Source organism: Sinocyclocheilus anshuiensis, unplaced genomic scaffold (assembly GCF_001515605.1).
Source record: "Sinocyclocheilus anshuiensis isolate Anshui unplaced genomic scaffold, SAMN03320099.WGS_v1.1 scaffold237, whole genome shotgun sequence".
NCBI classification, from domain to species: Eukaryota; Metazoa; Chordata; class Actinopteri; order Cypriniformes; family Cyprinidae; genus Sinocyclocheilus; species Sinocyclocheilus anshuiensis.
The window spans coordinates 355,585-367,113 of record NW_015537956.1 but is presented as its reverse complement, the minus strand read 5'-3'; the positions used below and the strand labels follow the sequence as shown (position 1 = coordinate 367,113).

The following is an 11,529-nucleotide window of genomic DNA, read 5'->3' as shown; positions in this document are numbered from 1 at the left end:
TGTGTGCGTGTGTGTGAGAGTGTGTGTGTGTGTGTGTGTGCTGGCGGGTGTTGTTCTAAGCACACCCCATTAGCAGCTCATGGGAGGAGGTGAAACAGTGTTATCAGAGGCAGGTCTGATAATCTCAATTGGCTTTACTCACACTGATAAAATGCGCTCTGGGGCCGCAGCGCTGCTGGGCTGCTCCTGCAGGGTTACTGTGGCAACAGTTTGGAGAGGCAAAACAGACACTCTGTGTGTGTGTGTGTGTGTGTGTGTGTGTGTGTGTGTTGCTGCGTCATATATTTGTGGAAACTGTGATACATTTTGTTTTCAGAATTATTTGATGAATAGAAAGTTCAAAAGAACAGCATTTATTTGCAATATTTTGTAACATTATAATAACATTATAAATGTCTTTTAATGAATTAGAATTAATTATTAATTTCTCTCTTTCAAAAAAACTATATTTACTGACCTCACACTTTTGAATGGAAACAATCAGTACAGTTTAGAGTCATCTTACACAAATATTTGAGCACAGGGTAATGACATGGACCGATCACATTTGTTCAATAGAGCCCAATAATAAATTACTGCTGTTTATTTAACAAATGTGTGAGTGATGAATCATACAGGTGTGTGTTCATGTGACAGATGATCTCAATACCCACACATTATGCATTTACACTCATGTTAATGATTTTCTTTCTGTCACTCAGTTATATCTGCTATCTGAGTGTCTGTTGCTCGGTGCTAGTGCTCCTTTAGTAGCGCTCCTGTCTTTCAGACAAAGAAAGCAAAGTTATTCCTCTTTTCCCAGCTGTGCGTGCAGTGAACTTCAGCATGTCATTGTGCAAGCGCAGATTGCGGGCGTTTAAGTTAATGGAAGGTAAGTGCATGTACGACGGCTTCAGGAGAGATTAGAGCTCAAATTGATTCCAGTCCTGCTTGTATCTAATGACCGGTCCCATAGAGTCGCCCTGTGTGCGCTCGCCCGCTTCTTTCATGCAGGATAGCCCCAGCATGATCCGAACCCTCGCTCTAATATCAAACACATGTGGGCGCCTTTAACGCTCGCTCCTTTAGTACGGGTCTCTCCCGGCGTGGAGCGGCCGTTTGCCTTTGACACGGCCCATTCCGCATTAAAACGGTTCCCTGGGCTGGCACTGACCTCCCGATGACCCCAGCGGCCCGGCGCTCAAAAGCTGCAGGAGAGGTTTTGTGGAGCTGCTCTTATTTGCCGCCGTGCTGGTGATAAAACTTCAGACAGGCTAATTGATGGCCTCTCTGACATAACAATAGCTGCTGAAAGCCTGGAGCTCATTTACAGACAGCTGGAGAGGAGAGAGACCCCTGCCATGGGCCCTTACCAGGGGGCAGGGGACCCACTCAAAGAGCTGCTTGTATCGCAAACTTCGCGATCCTTCTGAACGCCTTGTGAGCGCTAACACATGAAGAATAATGTTTGTGCATGCGTGAGGTTTGGGCTACAGTGTGGTCTCAGAAGTTGCTTGTTTGATGATCAACTTCATCGTAGAAGTTCCTCCAGAAGAGTATAGCGCTTTAAAGTTAATGTGGATAACAGCTCAGATCATTTGATGAGAAATGGCTGTGATCTCTCTTGGCAGATCTGAGAGTCCTTTAAGACACATGTGAGATTATGTCTGAGAAGCAGGAGACTTCAGATAACGTCTGCACTTATCTGATTGCTGTCTTGGAGAATCCATTCCAGATCTCATTTCTACAAGGCAGAGCTTTGGCAAACTACTCAAACATTTTCATTTATTAAAATCAGAGAATTCGATTTTCAATTCATCATATATGAACCATCCCGCACTACTGAGTTGTATGCTGTTTTCTGGTTTGCCTGGACTGGTAGTACTCGAGTCCAGACTAGACCGCGTAGACAAGAGTCCATCTCAAGTCCAAGATATATATATTTTTATGATTAGCCAAGACCAGCTCATTCGAATCCAAGTCCAGGTCGAGTCCAAATGCTCCAGAAATTATGATCTTGGACTCAAAATTTAGTCTGGTCTTGTCCATAATTGAGTACTACAACACTAAAGCTACTAAGTGTTTTATATCAGTTGGGTTTGTGATGGCAGGTGACGTAATGGGTCTTGTTTTTCTCCTGTGTTTGCAGGTTCATTAATGCCAGAAGAAGAATAGTGCAGCCCATGATTGACCAGTCAAATCGAGCAGGTAAACATCATCTCATCTTCTCTAAATGTTCTCAACACTGTTTGTGTCTCACTTGAGAGTCCTTGAGCACGTCTCTCCCGTGTCTACGCTCCAATGAGAGCAGATTGAATCTAATTGGATGTTTCTCCATCTCGCTGGTTAGAGGGACATTAGTGCATCTCAATGCTAATTGGCCACAGGAGAACTTTACAGTAATTCTGGAGCATTTCACTGTTTCTCTTTGTGTTATGGTACATTAGAAAGCGATTTGCATAAGCATTCATGAATTCACACCAGAAGCATAAATGAAATTCTCTAGTTTTTGAGTTACTGATGGCTTGATAATGTTTCTCGCTGTGCTGAAGCTGGGATGATTCCAGCACAAATGAATTGAATGAAATGGACAGGTCATGTAGCAGTGGTGTTTTTATTGATGAAAACACCAGCACATGAATGTAGATGTAGAGTTTCACGCAAAGTTTCAGCGAAAGCATCAGCACCACTGCGTGGTTTCTAGATCTCTCTACTGAACCCAAGACCAGTGAAGCAAGTCAAGAGATAGACGTCATTCTGTTGATGTAACCTCCTCTTGTCCTGTTGATGCATACGTTGGAGAATGGCGCGCGTGTGTGTGTGTGTGTGTGTGTGTGGCTGATTGTGTTTGGGCTGCTGCTGGGATAATCGCTGATTGTCTGGTGTGTCTTCTCTCTTCTTCCCCTGGTGTCCACGTTTGACTTCACTCAGGTTTTCTTCTTGATCCTTCAGTGAGCCAGGGAGCGGCGTACAGTCCGGAGGGGCAGCCCATGGGCAGCTTCGTGCTGGATGGACAGCAACACATGGGCATCCGGCCGGCAGGTGAGATCCAGCGACCATCTTCCTACGATCACCTCTTCAACATCTCACTTCTTTCTTTTAGACCAGGGGTGTCCAATCCTGCTCTGGAAGGCCAATGTCCTGCAGAGTTTAGCTACAACCTGCTCTAAGGCTGATGATACACTGGGCAACTTTTTGAGCAATGTTGCTGGGCAACTTTGGGAAATGTTGCCGTCAAGGGGCAATCAGGTGCGACACAGGACCCATGACTGATCTAAAATATCCAAATAGAAATTTGTTACCCATTCTCAATGGGAAAGCGCCCAAGCAATGTTGCTCAAAAAACAAGTTGCCCCGTGTATCATCAGCCTAACACACCTGTCTGGAGGTTTCTAGTAATCCCAAAGACCTTGACTAGCTGGTTAAGGTGTGTTTGATGAGGCTTAAAACTGAACTCTGCAGGACAGGTGACCTCCAGGAGCAGGATTGGACACTCCTGTCTTAGTAATGCGCTTAATTGAAGAAAACATTGGGGCATCCTGATTCTCAGATGTTTCTCTTCCAGTAACCTCAGGTGTCTCCCACAGGCTGATGATACATGAGGGGCAACATTTTGAGCAATGTTGCCGTCAACGGGCAACCAGGTGAGACACAGACCAATCTAATGTATCCAGATAGAAATTTATTACCCATTCTCTATGGGAAAGTGCCTAAGCAACACTGCTCAAAAAAGTTGCCTAGCAAAATTGCTCAAAAGGTTGCCCCCATGTATCATCAGCCATAGAGTTTCAGGAAAGAAAATATCTCAGACTGCTCAGAAGTCTGCAGTCAAAAGACTCATCTCTCTTTAGATTCTCTCAAGCTCGAATGATCTCAGCTGCTATCTATGAGTGCGTTTCCCAAAAGCATTGTTAGCTAACTATGGTTGCAAGTTCCCTTGAAATCTATTGGTAACGACGGAACTTGCAACCGTAGTTGCTTTTGGGAAACACACCTCATTGATTTTAACTGTTGTTTAGGAAGATTCAATTCCACTCAAGTTTATTTGTATAGCACTTTTCACGATGCAAATCATTGCAAAGCAGCTTTACAGAACATTTTAAGTTTCTAGATTATATTTAGGAGTAGGTTATTAGTGGTGACTATGGCAGAAATGTACAGTAAGAATCATGCAGTTAGTTACAAATTACACGTAATCAAACAGACAGTGAACTGCAATGATTATATGTTGCGATTAAACTTTGCGATTAAGCAAAATTTGGTAGTTTTGAATGTTCTTCCAGGGTTGGCATCATCCGACGTCTTCTGGGGGGTTGGCATCATCTCTTCTCAGGTGTTCGCTCATCTCAGATCTTCGTAAGGGTTGGATCCAGACTGAAGCTTGCTTGTGCAATTCCTAGTTAACTCGGGCAGAAACAGAGAAGCAGATAGAGACGAAATTAGCGTAGCTGCTGTTCCAACCAAGCAAAGATGATGTGTTCAACCCAAGCAAAAGAATGAAAATGTGCATTTGATCAGATAGAGCTGAAGTACAAAGTTACGAGATGCATTATGTGAATGCTTGGCTTAAGAGATGTGCCTTTAATCTAGATTTAAACTAAATCAAATCAAATAAAAAACTCTTTACCTGAGCAATGAAAGAACAACCTGAGTTCTCTGGGTTGTTGTCAATTTCCCCAGCTGTCAGTTTGTTCTTCTCCTGTGTGTTTGGTTGTGTTTTGGGCACTGACTGTCTGTGCTGTTTGCCTCTACAGGTCCTATGAGTGGCATGGGCATGAATATGGGCATGGATGGCCAGTGGCACTACATGTAACGGCTGTACAGTAAAGAAAAGGGGGAAGTAAGTACACTGGGACTCTTTTCTTCCTCCGCCTTTCTTTCAAAAGTCTTTCCTGTCCGTTTCCTGTCAGAATTCCCCTGAAAACCCAAAATAACACCACAGACGCTCTGCTTTACGGCCGGCCTGCGATTGCTGAATATCAGGGCAGCAGAACGAGTCAGGTGAGACGCGGGTCGAGCGATGTTTCCTGGACGGCCTGGAACAAAAACAAGGCAGAAAAGCACTAAAGTGGAATTTATTTATCGCTGCAGTGGCGCCACGCTCCACGTCTCATGCGGCCAATGCAAATGTTGGACATTTGGGGAAAAAAACGGCATCTCCTGGGGTAGAATATGACGGGGTGAAATTAAGCGGGCTCCAGTGAAGCGATAAAAAAGGAGAAGTGAAACTGTCCTCGGAGTGACATAAATCCGTCAGGGGAAGGATTGATGCCCAAATGATCTTATATGCAAAGACGGGAGCAGTGCAGTACATTACGCTCCCGGAGAGAGATATAGAGACGGCGGGTGACATGGCCATCCTTCACCGGGGGAAGCCGCGTGTCTTCTCTTTTTTACTGGGAACGGAGGGAGATGGAATGGGAATATCTGCAGATGTGGGAGAGCGTGGGCTATGGGAGGACGGCATTAAAGAACGACCGCATGTAAACGCAGAGATCTCCTCGTCTGATTAAGACGCCCATTACGCTGCCCGCCGGCGCCGCGCCACTGACATTTGAGAAAACAAGACGTATGGCGTCCCAAAGGTGGCAGGGCAGAGAAGATTTTATTTAACACCTCTACTTCCTGCTCAATGAGCCTCAATATAATAACACTTTGCTTGATTAAAAGAACCCTTTATATGTAAATAGACGGCAGTTTCCTGTAGGTCACCATAGCGATGCTGTGACGAAGCCCCCGCCTCGTTAATAGACTCAGAAACGTGGCGAGCGTGTTCCCTAAAACAGCCGCAGAGATAACATTTGCTCAGCTTGGATAATTTTTAATACGGCGCCGGATAATTTTGAGACTATTTAATTACATAACGTATTTTATGCTTCATGAGCAATTAGATTAATAGCTTAATACAGAGGAATATTAGCCATCTCTGATTCGATTATGCACACACACAATATGGCGTATTTGCTGTTTAATTATGATCGGTGTTGGAGCACGCTTAGAGAGGTGTGCTGTTACTGAAGGATGCAGATCTAGACGGCGTCACACGCATCTGCTGAACATTTAAAGGGAAGAGCTGCAGGTTATACTGCGGCTTCGCGAGATTTTATGAGATCTTTTTAATAAACACGTGCATGTCTGATGAATGCGTGGAGAATGGAACTTGGCCTACGCTGTTCTTTAATTGCGTTGTACCGCGTTACAGGAATGTGCAGCGAGTGCCTGATGACCTTGGAGTGACCCTGTCCCCCCTTTAAATGACTTGTTAATGCCCCTGGGGTCACGTTACAAAACACTAGCGTCCTGCATGTGTTCCCATGCACCTCAACACTAGAGATTGCACTGTTCTGATTCACAGCTCGTGCATCTGTGCTTGTAGTTTTCTTTATGGTCTGCGGCTCAATTAATGGCTTCCCGTGTAAGATCTTGTCCTGTATATTAAGCAGATATTGCGCTGTTCACTGAGCGGTGTTAACCAGCCCCTAAATAATTTAGCAAGTTCGTAAAGGAACTTGAATTAAATCTTGTTCTGTCACTAATTTCATCTGGGATTCGACCGCTCTGAGCGCTGATAAGTTTAGGTTGTTTCTGCAAGATCCACATCACTTCACTGCACGGCGCCAGCAACATCAAGGACATGGGTTCGATTCCCAGAGAACGTAAAATGCATGCATTTTGAACTGTCTTGTTCTGCTGCGTGATTGAGGATGGATAAGTGAAATGAACGCTACATCTACAGTCAAACCAAAAATTATTCAGACACCAGATATAATTTTTGATGTTTTTTTACTGGTGGGTGCAGGACACTAAGTAAAAGAGATAAGTGTGGCTTTGTGGTCGCATTGGTCTGGCACCGCTGACTGTGTGTTTCTCTGAATCTCAGGTGAATCGAGGCGTGCCGGGGGAGTTCGTACCTCAGCGTGGTCCTGTGGGCATCACCTCCTCCACCAAAAGCCCCTCGTCTCTTGTGTTTGTCACACCGATCTCCTCGTCACCCTGCGACCCGTGTGGCCATGCTAACGCACAGACCCCCTCCTCGACCACGACTCCTCTGACCCCCTGACCACAGCGCTGCTGGACCGGCCGATGACCGAAGGAACCAACCAATACTGGACAATAACCCCACGAAAGATTTGTGAAGGAAAACAGAATGCGCTGAAGCATCCGACAGCAGAATTAGAAGCTTCTCGTGGAATTCCAGACGAGCTGTGATCGTTTTTTATCTTGTGAAAGTTTGTTACTTTTGTTGCTGGAGGACCAAGAGCTGACAGAAACACTTTGTAAAGTTTTGGGTGTCTGTTCAAATCAACAGAGGATGTTTCAACTTATAGTAAATCGTTGCCATGTTTTTCACACTGTGTGTGCGGATCCCCGAGGCAGAGGAGCTCGATCGCGGCAATAACGGGAGAAACGGGCCACGGTTCCCGGTATAACGATGATGCCTTGTCCATCAGAGTTTCCGCCGACTGAAGCCCGCTCTCTTCACCAAACTCCTCCTCCTCCTCTTTTTTTCCTCATGCATTTTCCCTTTTCGGTCCATGAATGAATGTTGCCCTGTAGTTCTTCGTTTGAATTGCCCAAGCACTGGATTGTGTTGCTTTTATACGTTTTTATTTTAATATTATTATTATTAATTTTGTATCTCGGACTCTCAGAGTAAGAGCCTTATGAAGGACGTGTATCCTTGAGAAAAACCACCGTCCTGCAGCAGTGGGATCAATGTATTATCTGCCATTCTCATGGATTCTCTGGCACACAGCAGAGAAGCGGTCGACGCGGTGAACTTTAAAAGGATGAAAAAAAAAACAAGAACTTAAATTATGAACTCAAAGCTCGGTGAGAAGCTGAGACAATATTGTAAGAAACTTCGTACAGAGTTCAGTCTATTAATTGTTTCATGTTAGATATTCTATGTGTTTACCTCAACTGAAGACGAATGTTTTTGCTAGTTTCAGATCTGCTGTGGCATTGATATTGTTATGTCCATGATCCCCTTCCTTTCTCAGCACGTGCTCCACTAGAAGATGAAATACTGTCTCCCTCCAGCTTTGTCAGAAATACATTCAATACTTGTATGAGGACTGTGGCGTGATGTTTCAAAGGTGTTCAGTCACAAATGCTGTAATAAATATTTCATTTTTGATTTTGGTATTCTTGTGTGCTGTAGTGTGTCGCACATGGAAATAATATCAAATCTGTAATACATAAATAATTACTAATATATAACAATGCATAATGTATAATTCATTATTCTTATTTAATATGCTTACAAAGAATTCGGGCATGGTGCACAGTTGTTGTGTAAGCCGGGATCATGGCGCGTTAATGTTCTCTAAATCCGATCTTTCTTGTTTTTGACACAAAACAAACCCAAGAGCTTCCGCTGACTTCGAGCTGCGGGCCTCACAGAGGGTCAGTTTGAGGTTTGAGGGGTAATGGACAGTGATGGTCTCCAGTGTAAGACTGAAGGGTTCGAGTCTCCGCGGCGCCTCCTGCTGGAGCTCATTGACACTACACCCGCTGCGCCACGGCACAACATCACTGCTATTATTACTATTACAAACAGCATTTATGCATGCTAGTAAAATTATTAATTGTCGATTACAACAACGAGGACGCTCACGTGCGCAATAAACGCCACGAACGAAACGCGCTAAACGCATTAAAACTCTTTTCCAGGAAAGAGCAATATTACCTCGGACTGAAAAACAAACACGTGCACAGGCAGATGTTTCAAGAGCTTGATGTGAAAGCTAGTCTTTCTTCGTTACTTTAATGTTTAATATGTTTCTCTGAATTTTTACTGAAGGGTTCGTTTGCACCGAATGTCTGATTTTACGCTCGATGAATAAAAGAAAACATGCGTTTCTCCCCAAAGCAGAAGGTTTTTAATTATTTGTGGAAAGCTGAATTACAGTATTAATCATTTAAATGTACACCAACGGTATTTATTAATTTACAACATAATAACATCACTGTAACTAAATATCCCGCAGGAGAAATCCTCGAACGACACCAAATAAACACGAGTTTTGATCCCCTGCTGCAGATATTCATGTTTATGTGAAAAATGTTTTTTAGCGTGGTGCCAGTTATTATAGACATTTAAATTATTTCAATTTATTGTAGCCTATTTATTTAAGTTTATTTATTAACCAAGAATCATAAACCAACAAATATAATTCTAACGACTGTTTATTCGAGAAAATAGACGTGCAAATATTTCATTTCGAAATTCTAGAATATGATCTGAAAGAAAGAAATAGAAAGAAAAAACAGTGAAAGGAAGGGCGGCATCATTGTGAGCTGATTTTAATATTAATAGGGGACAGGAGGTGGATTGAATTGCGCCTGTGACAGGAATGATGGATGATCCAGCCTTCATCACCATCATCATCATCATGTCAGAGTCACGGGAATGAATGCAAGAACACACAAAAGCAGACGAACTGTTCGCAGTACACAGGAGAAAACGAGCAAGTGAAGTCTTCAGCAGACATCGACACAAACTCCACGCGCGTCTCTCTCAGGAAAGCGACTCGTGTTTTCTACATACATCACATATAAAGCAGAGAACGTGTTCCAGCTGAAGCGGCATCTGCTGTGTGTGTGTGTGAGAGCGAGTGTGTGTGTGTGTGTGTGTGTGTCTGTGGGCCCCGGGGGTCACGCGCAGAGGCCCCTGATCATTAATCACTGTCAGCATCACAGTGATTCTCTATTGATGAGGATAATGACATTAGCTCACAGTCACTGATCAATAAAGCACATGCAGGGGAATAATACCTCTCTCTTTCACTCTTTCTCTTCCTTCTGTTGTTCGTTTAGAAACAGTGAGCAGAGTAAACAACAAAAGCTGCATCAGTGGATCTTCACATCAGCTCAAACCTCTAATAATTCACACGCAGCATCCGCACGCAGGCTATTTGCGGTAGCTTTTGCTTTTAATTTCACAGCGATTTTAAAACACAATAAACTACGAGAAAATACATGAACTATAGGATGAGCGGGTTCCACATTACGTGCACGTAATTCACTGCTGTATCAGATAAACACCATTTCTCGAAACAATACTAGTTATTATTAATGCTGTTATTATTAATGAGTAGTTACACTGAAACAATTATTCAATGAATTTACGAATAATTTTTTAAGGTAAGTGGTTGCAATCAATTTATTTCAGCTACATTTAAATACATTTTGCTGAAAGCTAGTCAACTAAATTTGTTTAAATGTAGCGAAAATAAATCGATTGCAACCACTTACCTTAAAAAATGTAGTATCATTTTTTCCAGTGTAGCTATTATATAGTTATTTTTTTGTAGGCTATTGTAGGTCTATTTCCTTATCATTGAATCTTTCATTATTATTATCATCATTATTGTTCTTGACAGAAAAGGTTTTATTTTAAATGGGTTCTTTACTTGACATATTCTCGGGTAATTCTGTAATTAATGTTGATCAGAGATGAATAATCTCAGCGATCTGGCGTCACACAAACAGCAGAAGCACATGCTATACTTCTCACTGGCTCTCAGGGGGTTTCTATTGTTTTTGTATATGGCAGCATAATACTACTACTACTAATAATACATAACAGAAACAGAAAATCGCAGTACATGTCTGCGGGATTTTAATCAGTGTCTGATCGAATTAAATGTTTTTAAATTAAATAACCTAATGGGTGTTTAAAGACGGAGGAGCAAAAATATTAATCACTGAAACAAAAGTTATTTTTTCAGAGGTTACGGAGCAAAAAAAAAATATTTTACTGGAAAAACAAAATAATAAAATAATGCTGCGTGCTTGAAATGCTGTAGCTGTGAGAGAACTAACCCCGGGGCCAATAGCGCAGCGACCCCTGCTGGGTGAAACTATACATGCATGAACAGAAGTGTAGAAATATTTCTCAATCTCGTTCCTGTATGTTTATAATTGATCCGACCGAAGGGAACACAAGTGCTCACGCACGGTTATGAAAACAGCTTCAATAATCGAGAGTCTGATTCCTGCCCCGTGAATGAACGGATGAGGATGAGGATGATGAAGGGCGGCTGAAGACATGATCCTGAGGTGAGGCTGAACATCTAAAACAACAACCAGTGTTAAAGATTGTAAGCATCGAAACAGAAAGACGATACAGTGCTATTTTTGTGACTATAAATGTGGCGTGCGAATGAACTGAGATGTATTAATGTCAGTGTGTCCTTGGTTTCCTCCGAAAGCTTTATCTGCAAATGTCAACACCATTTACATCGGAGAATTATGATTAAAAAAAATCTTCTTCTGCATCCGATTTAATTGCAGCCGTTTAATGAAAAATAAAATATAACTTGCACGTGCATAAAACTGTAGTAATAATAATAATATAACATTTAAGACAACATGTGGGATTTTCTGCAATAACATAAAAAAAAAAAAAAAATAGTGTGACCGAATAGAATAAAGCTCAGTGTGTGTTTATTTATTTCTCGTTTGGGGCCACAATTCAGCTCCAGAAGCGACAAAACCTGACTTTCACCGAGATGTTCTCAAAAGAAAGAAAAAAACGAAATC

The 11,529-nt window shown here is 42.4% G+C and overlaps 1 protein-coding gene and 1 long non-coding RNA gene across 6 annotated transcripts in view; both read left to right on the top strand.

The window, feature by feature from the left end:
- Nucleotides 1–7,299, top strand: part of LOC107665525 (homeobox protein Meis2) — a 66,852-nt gene extending 59,553 nt beyond the window's left edge. For 3 of the 5 annotated variants that reach the window (XM_016456460.1, XM_016456447.1, XM_016456439.1), the window contains exons 10-13: nucleotides 2,129–2,187; nucleotides 2,911–3,021; nucleotides 4,734–4,819; nucleotides 6,860–7,299. In XM_016456460.1, coding sequence (XP_016311946.1) covers nucleotides 2,129–2,187; nucleotides 2,911–3,021; nucleotides 4,734–4,792 — 229 coding nt within the window. In that variant the 3' untranslated portion in view covers nucleotides 4,793–4,819; nucleotides 6,860–7,299. The remainder of the gene's footprint in view (nucleotides 1–2,128; nucleotides 2,188–2,910; nucleotides 3,022–4,733; nucleotides 4,820–6,859) is intronic. The other 2 variants (XM_016456470.1, XM_016456453.1) reach the window with 1 other exon arrangement.
- Nucleotides 7,300–7,306: 7 nt separating this feature from the next.
- Nucleotides 7,307–8,119, top strand: LOC107665566 (uncharacterized). The gene is made up of 2 exons (XR_001631564.1): nucleotides 7,307–7,812; nucleotides 7,983–8,119. It is a non-coding gene; the product is annotated as an uncharacterized LOC107665566 (long non-coding RNA).
- The last annotated feature ends 3,410 nt before the right edge of the window (nucleotides 8,120–11,529 follow it).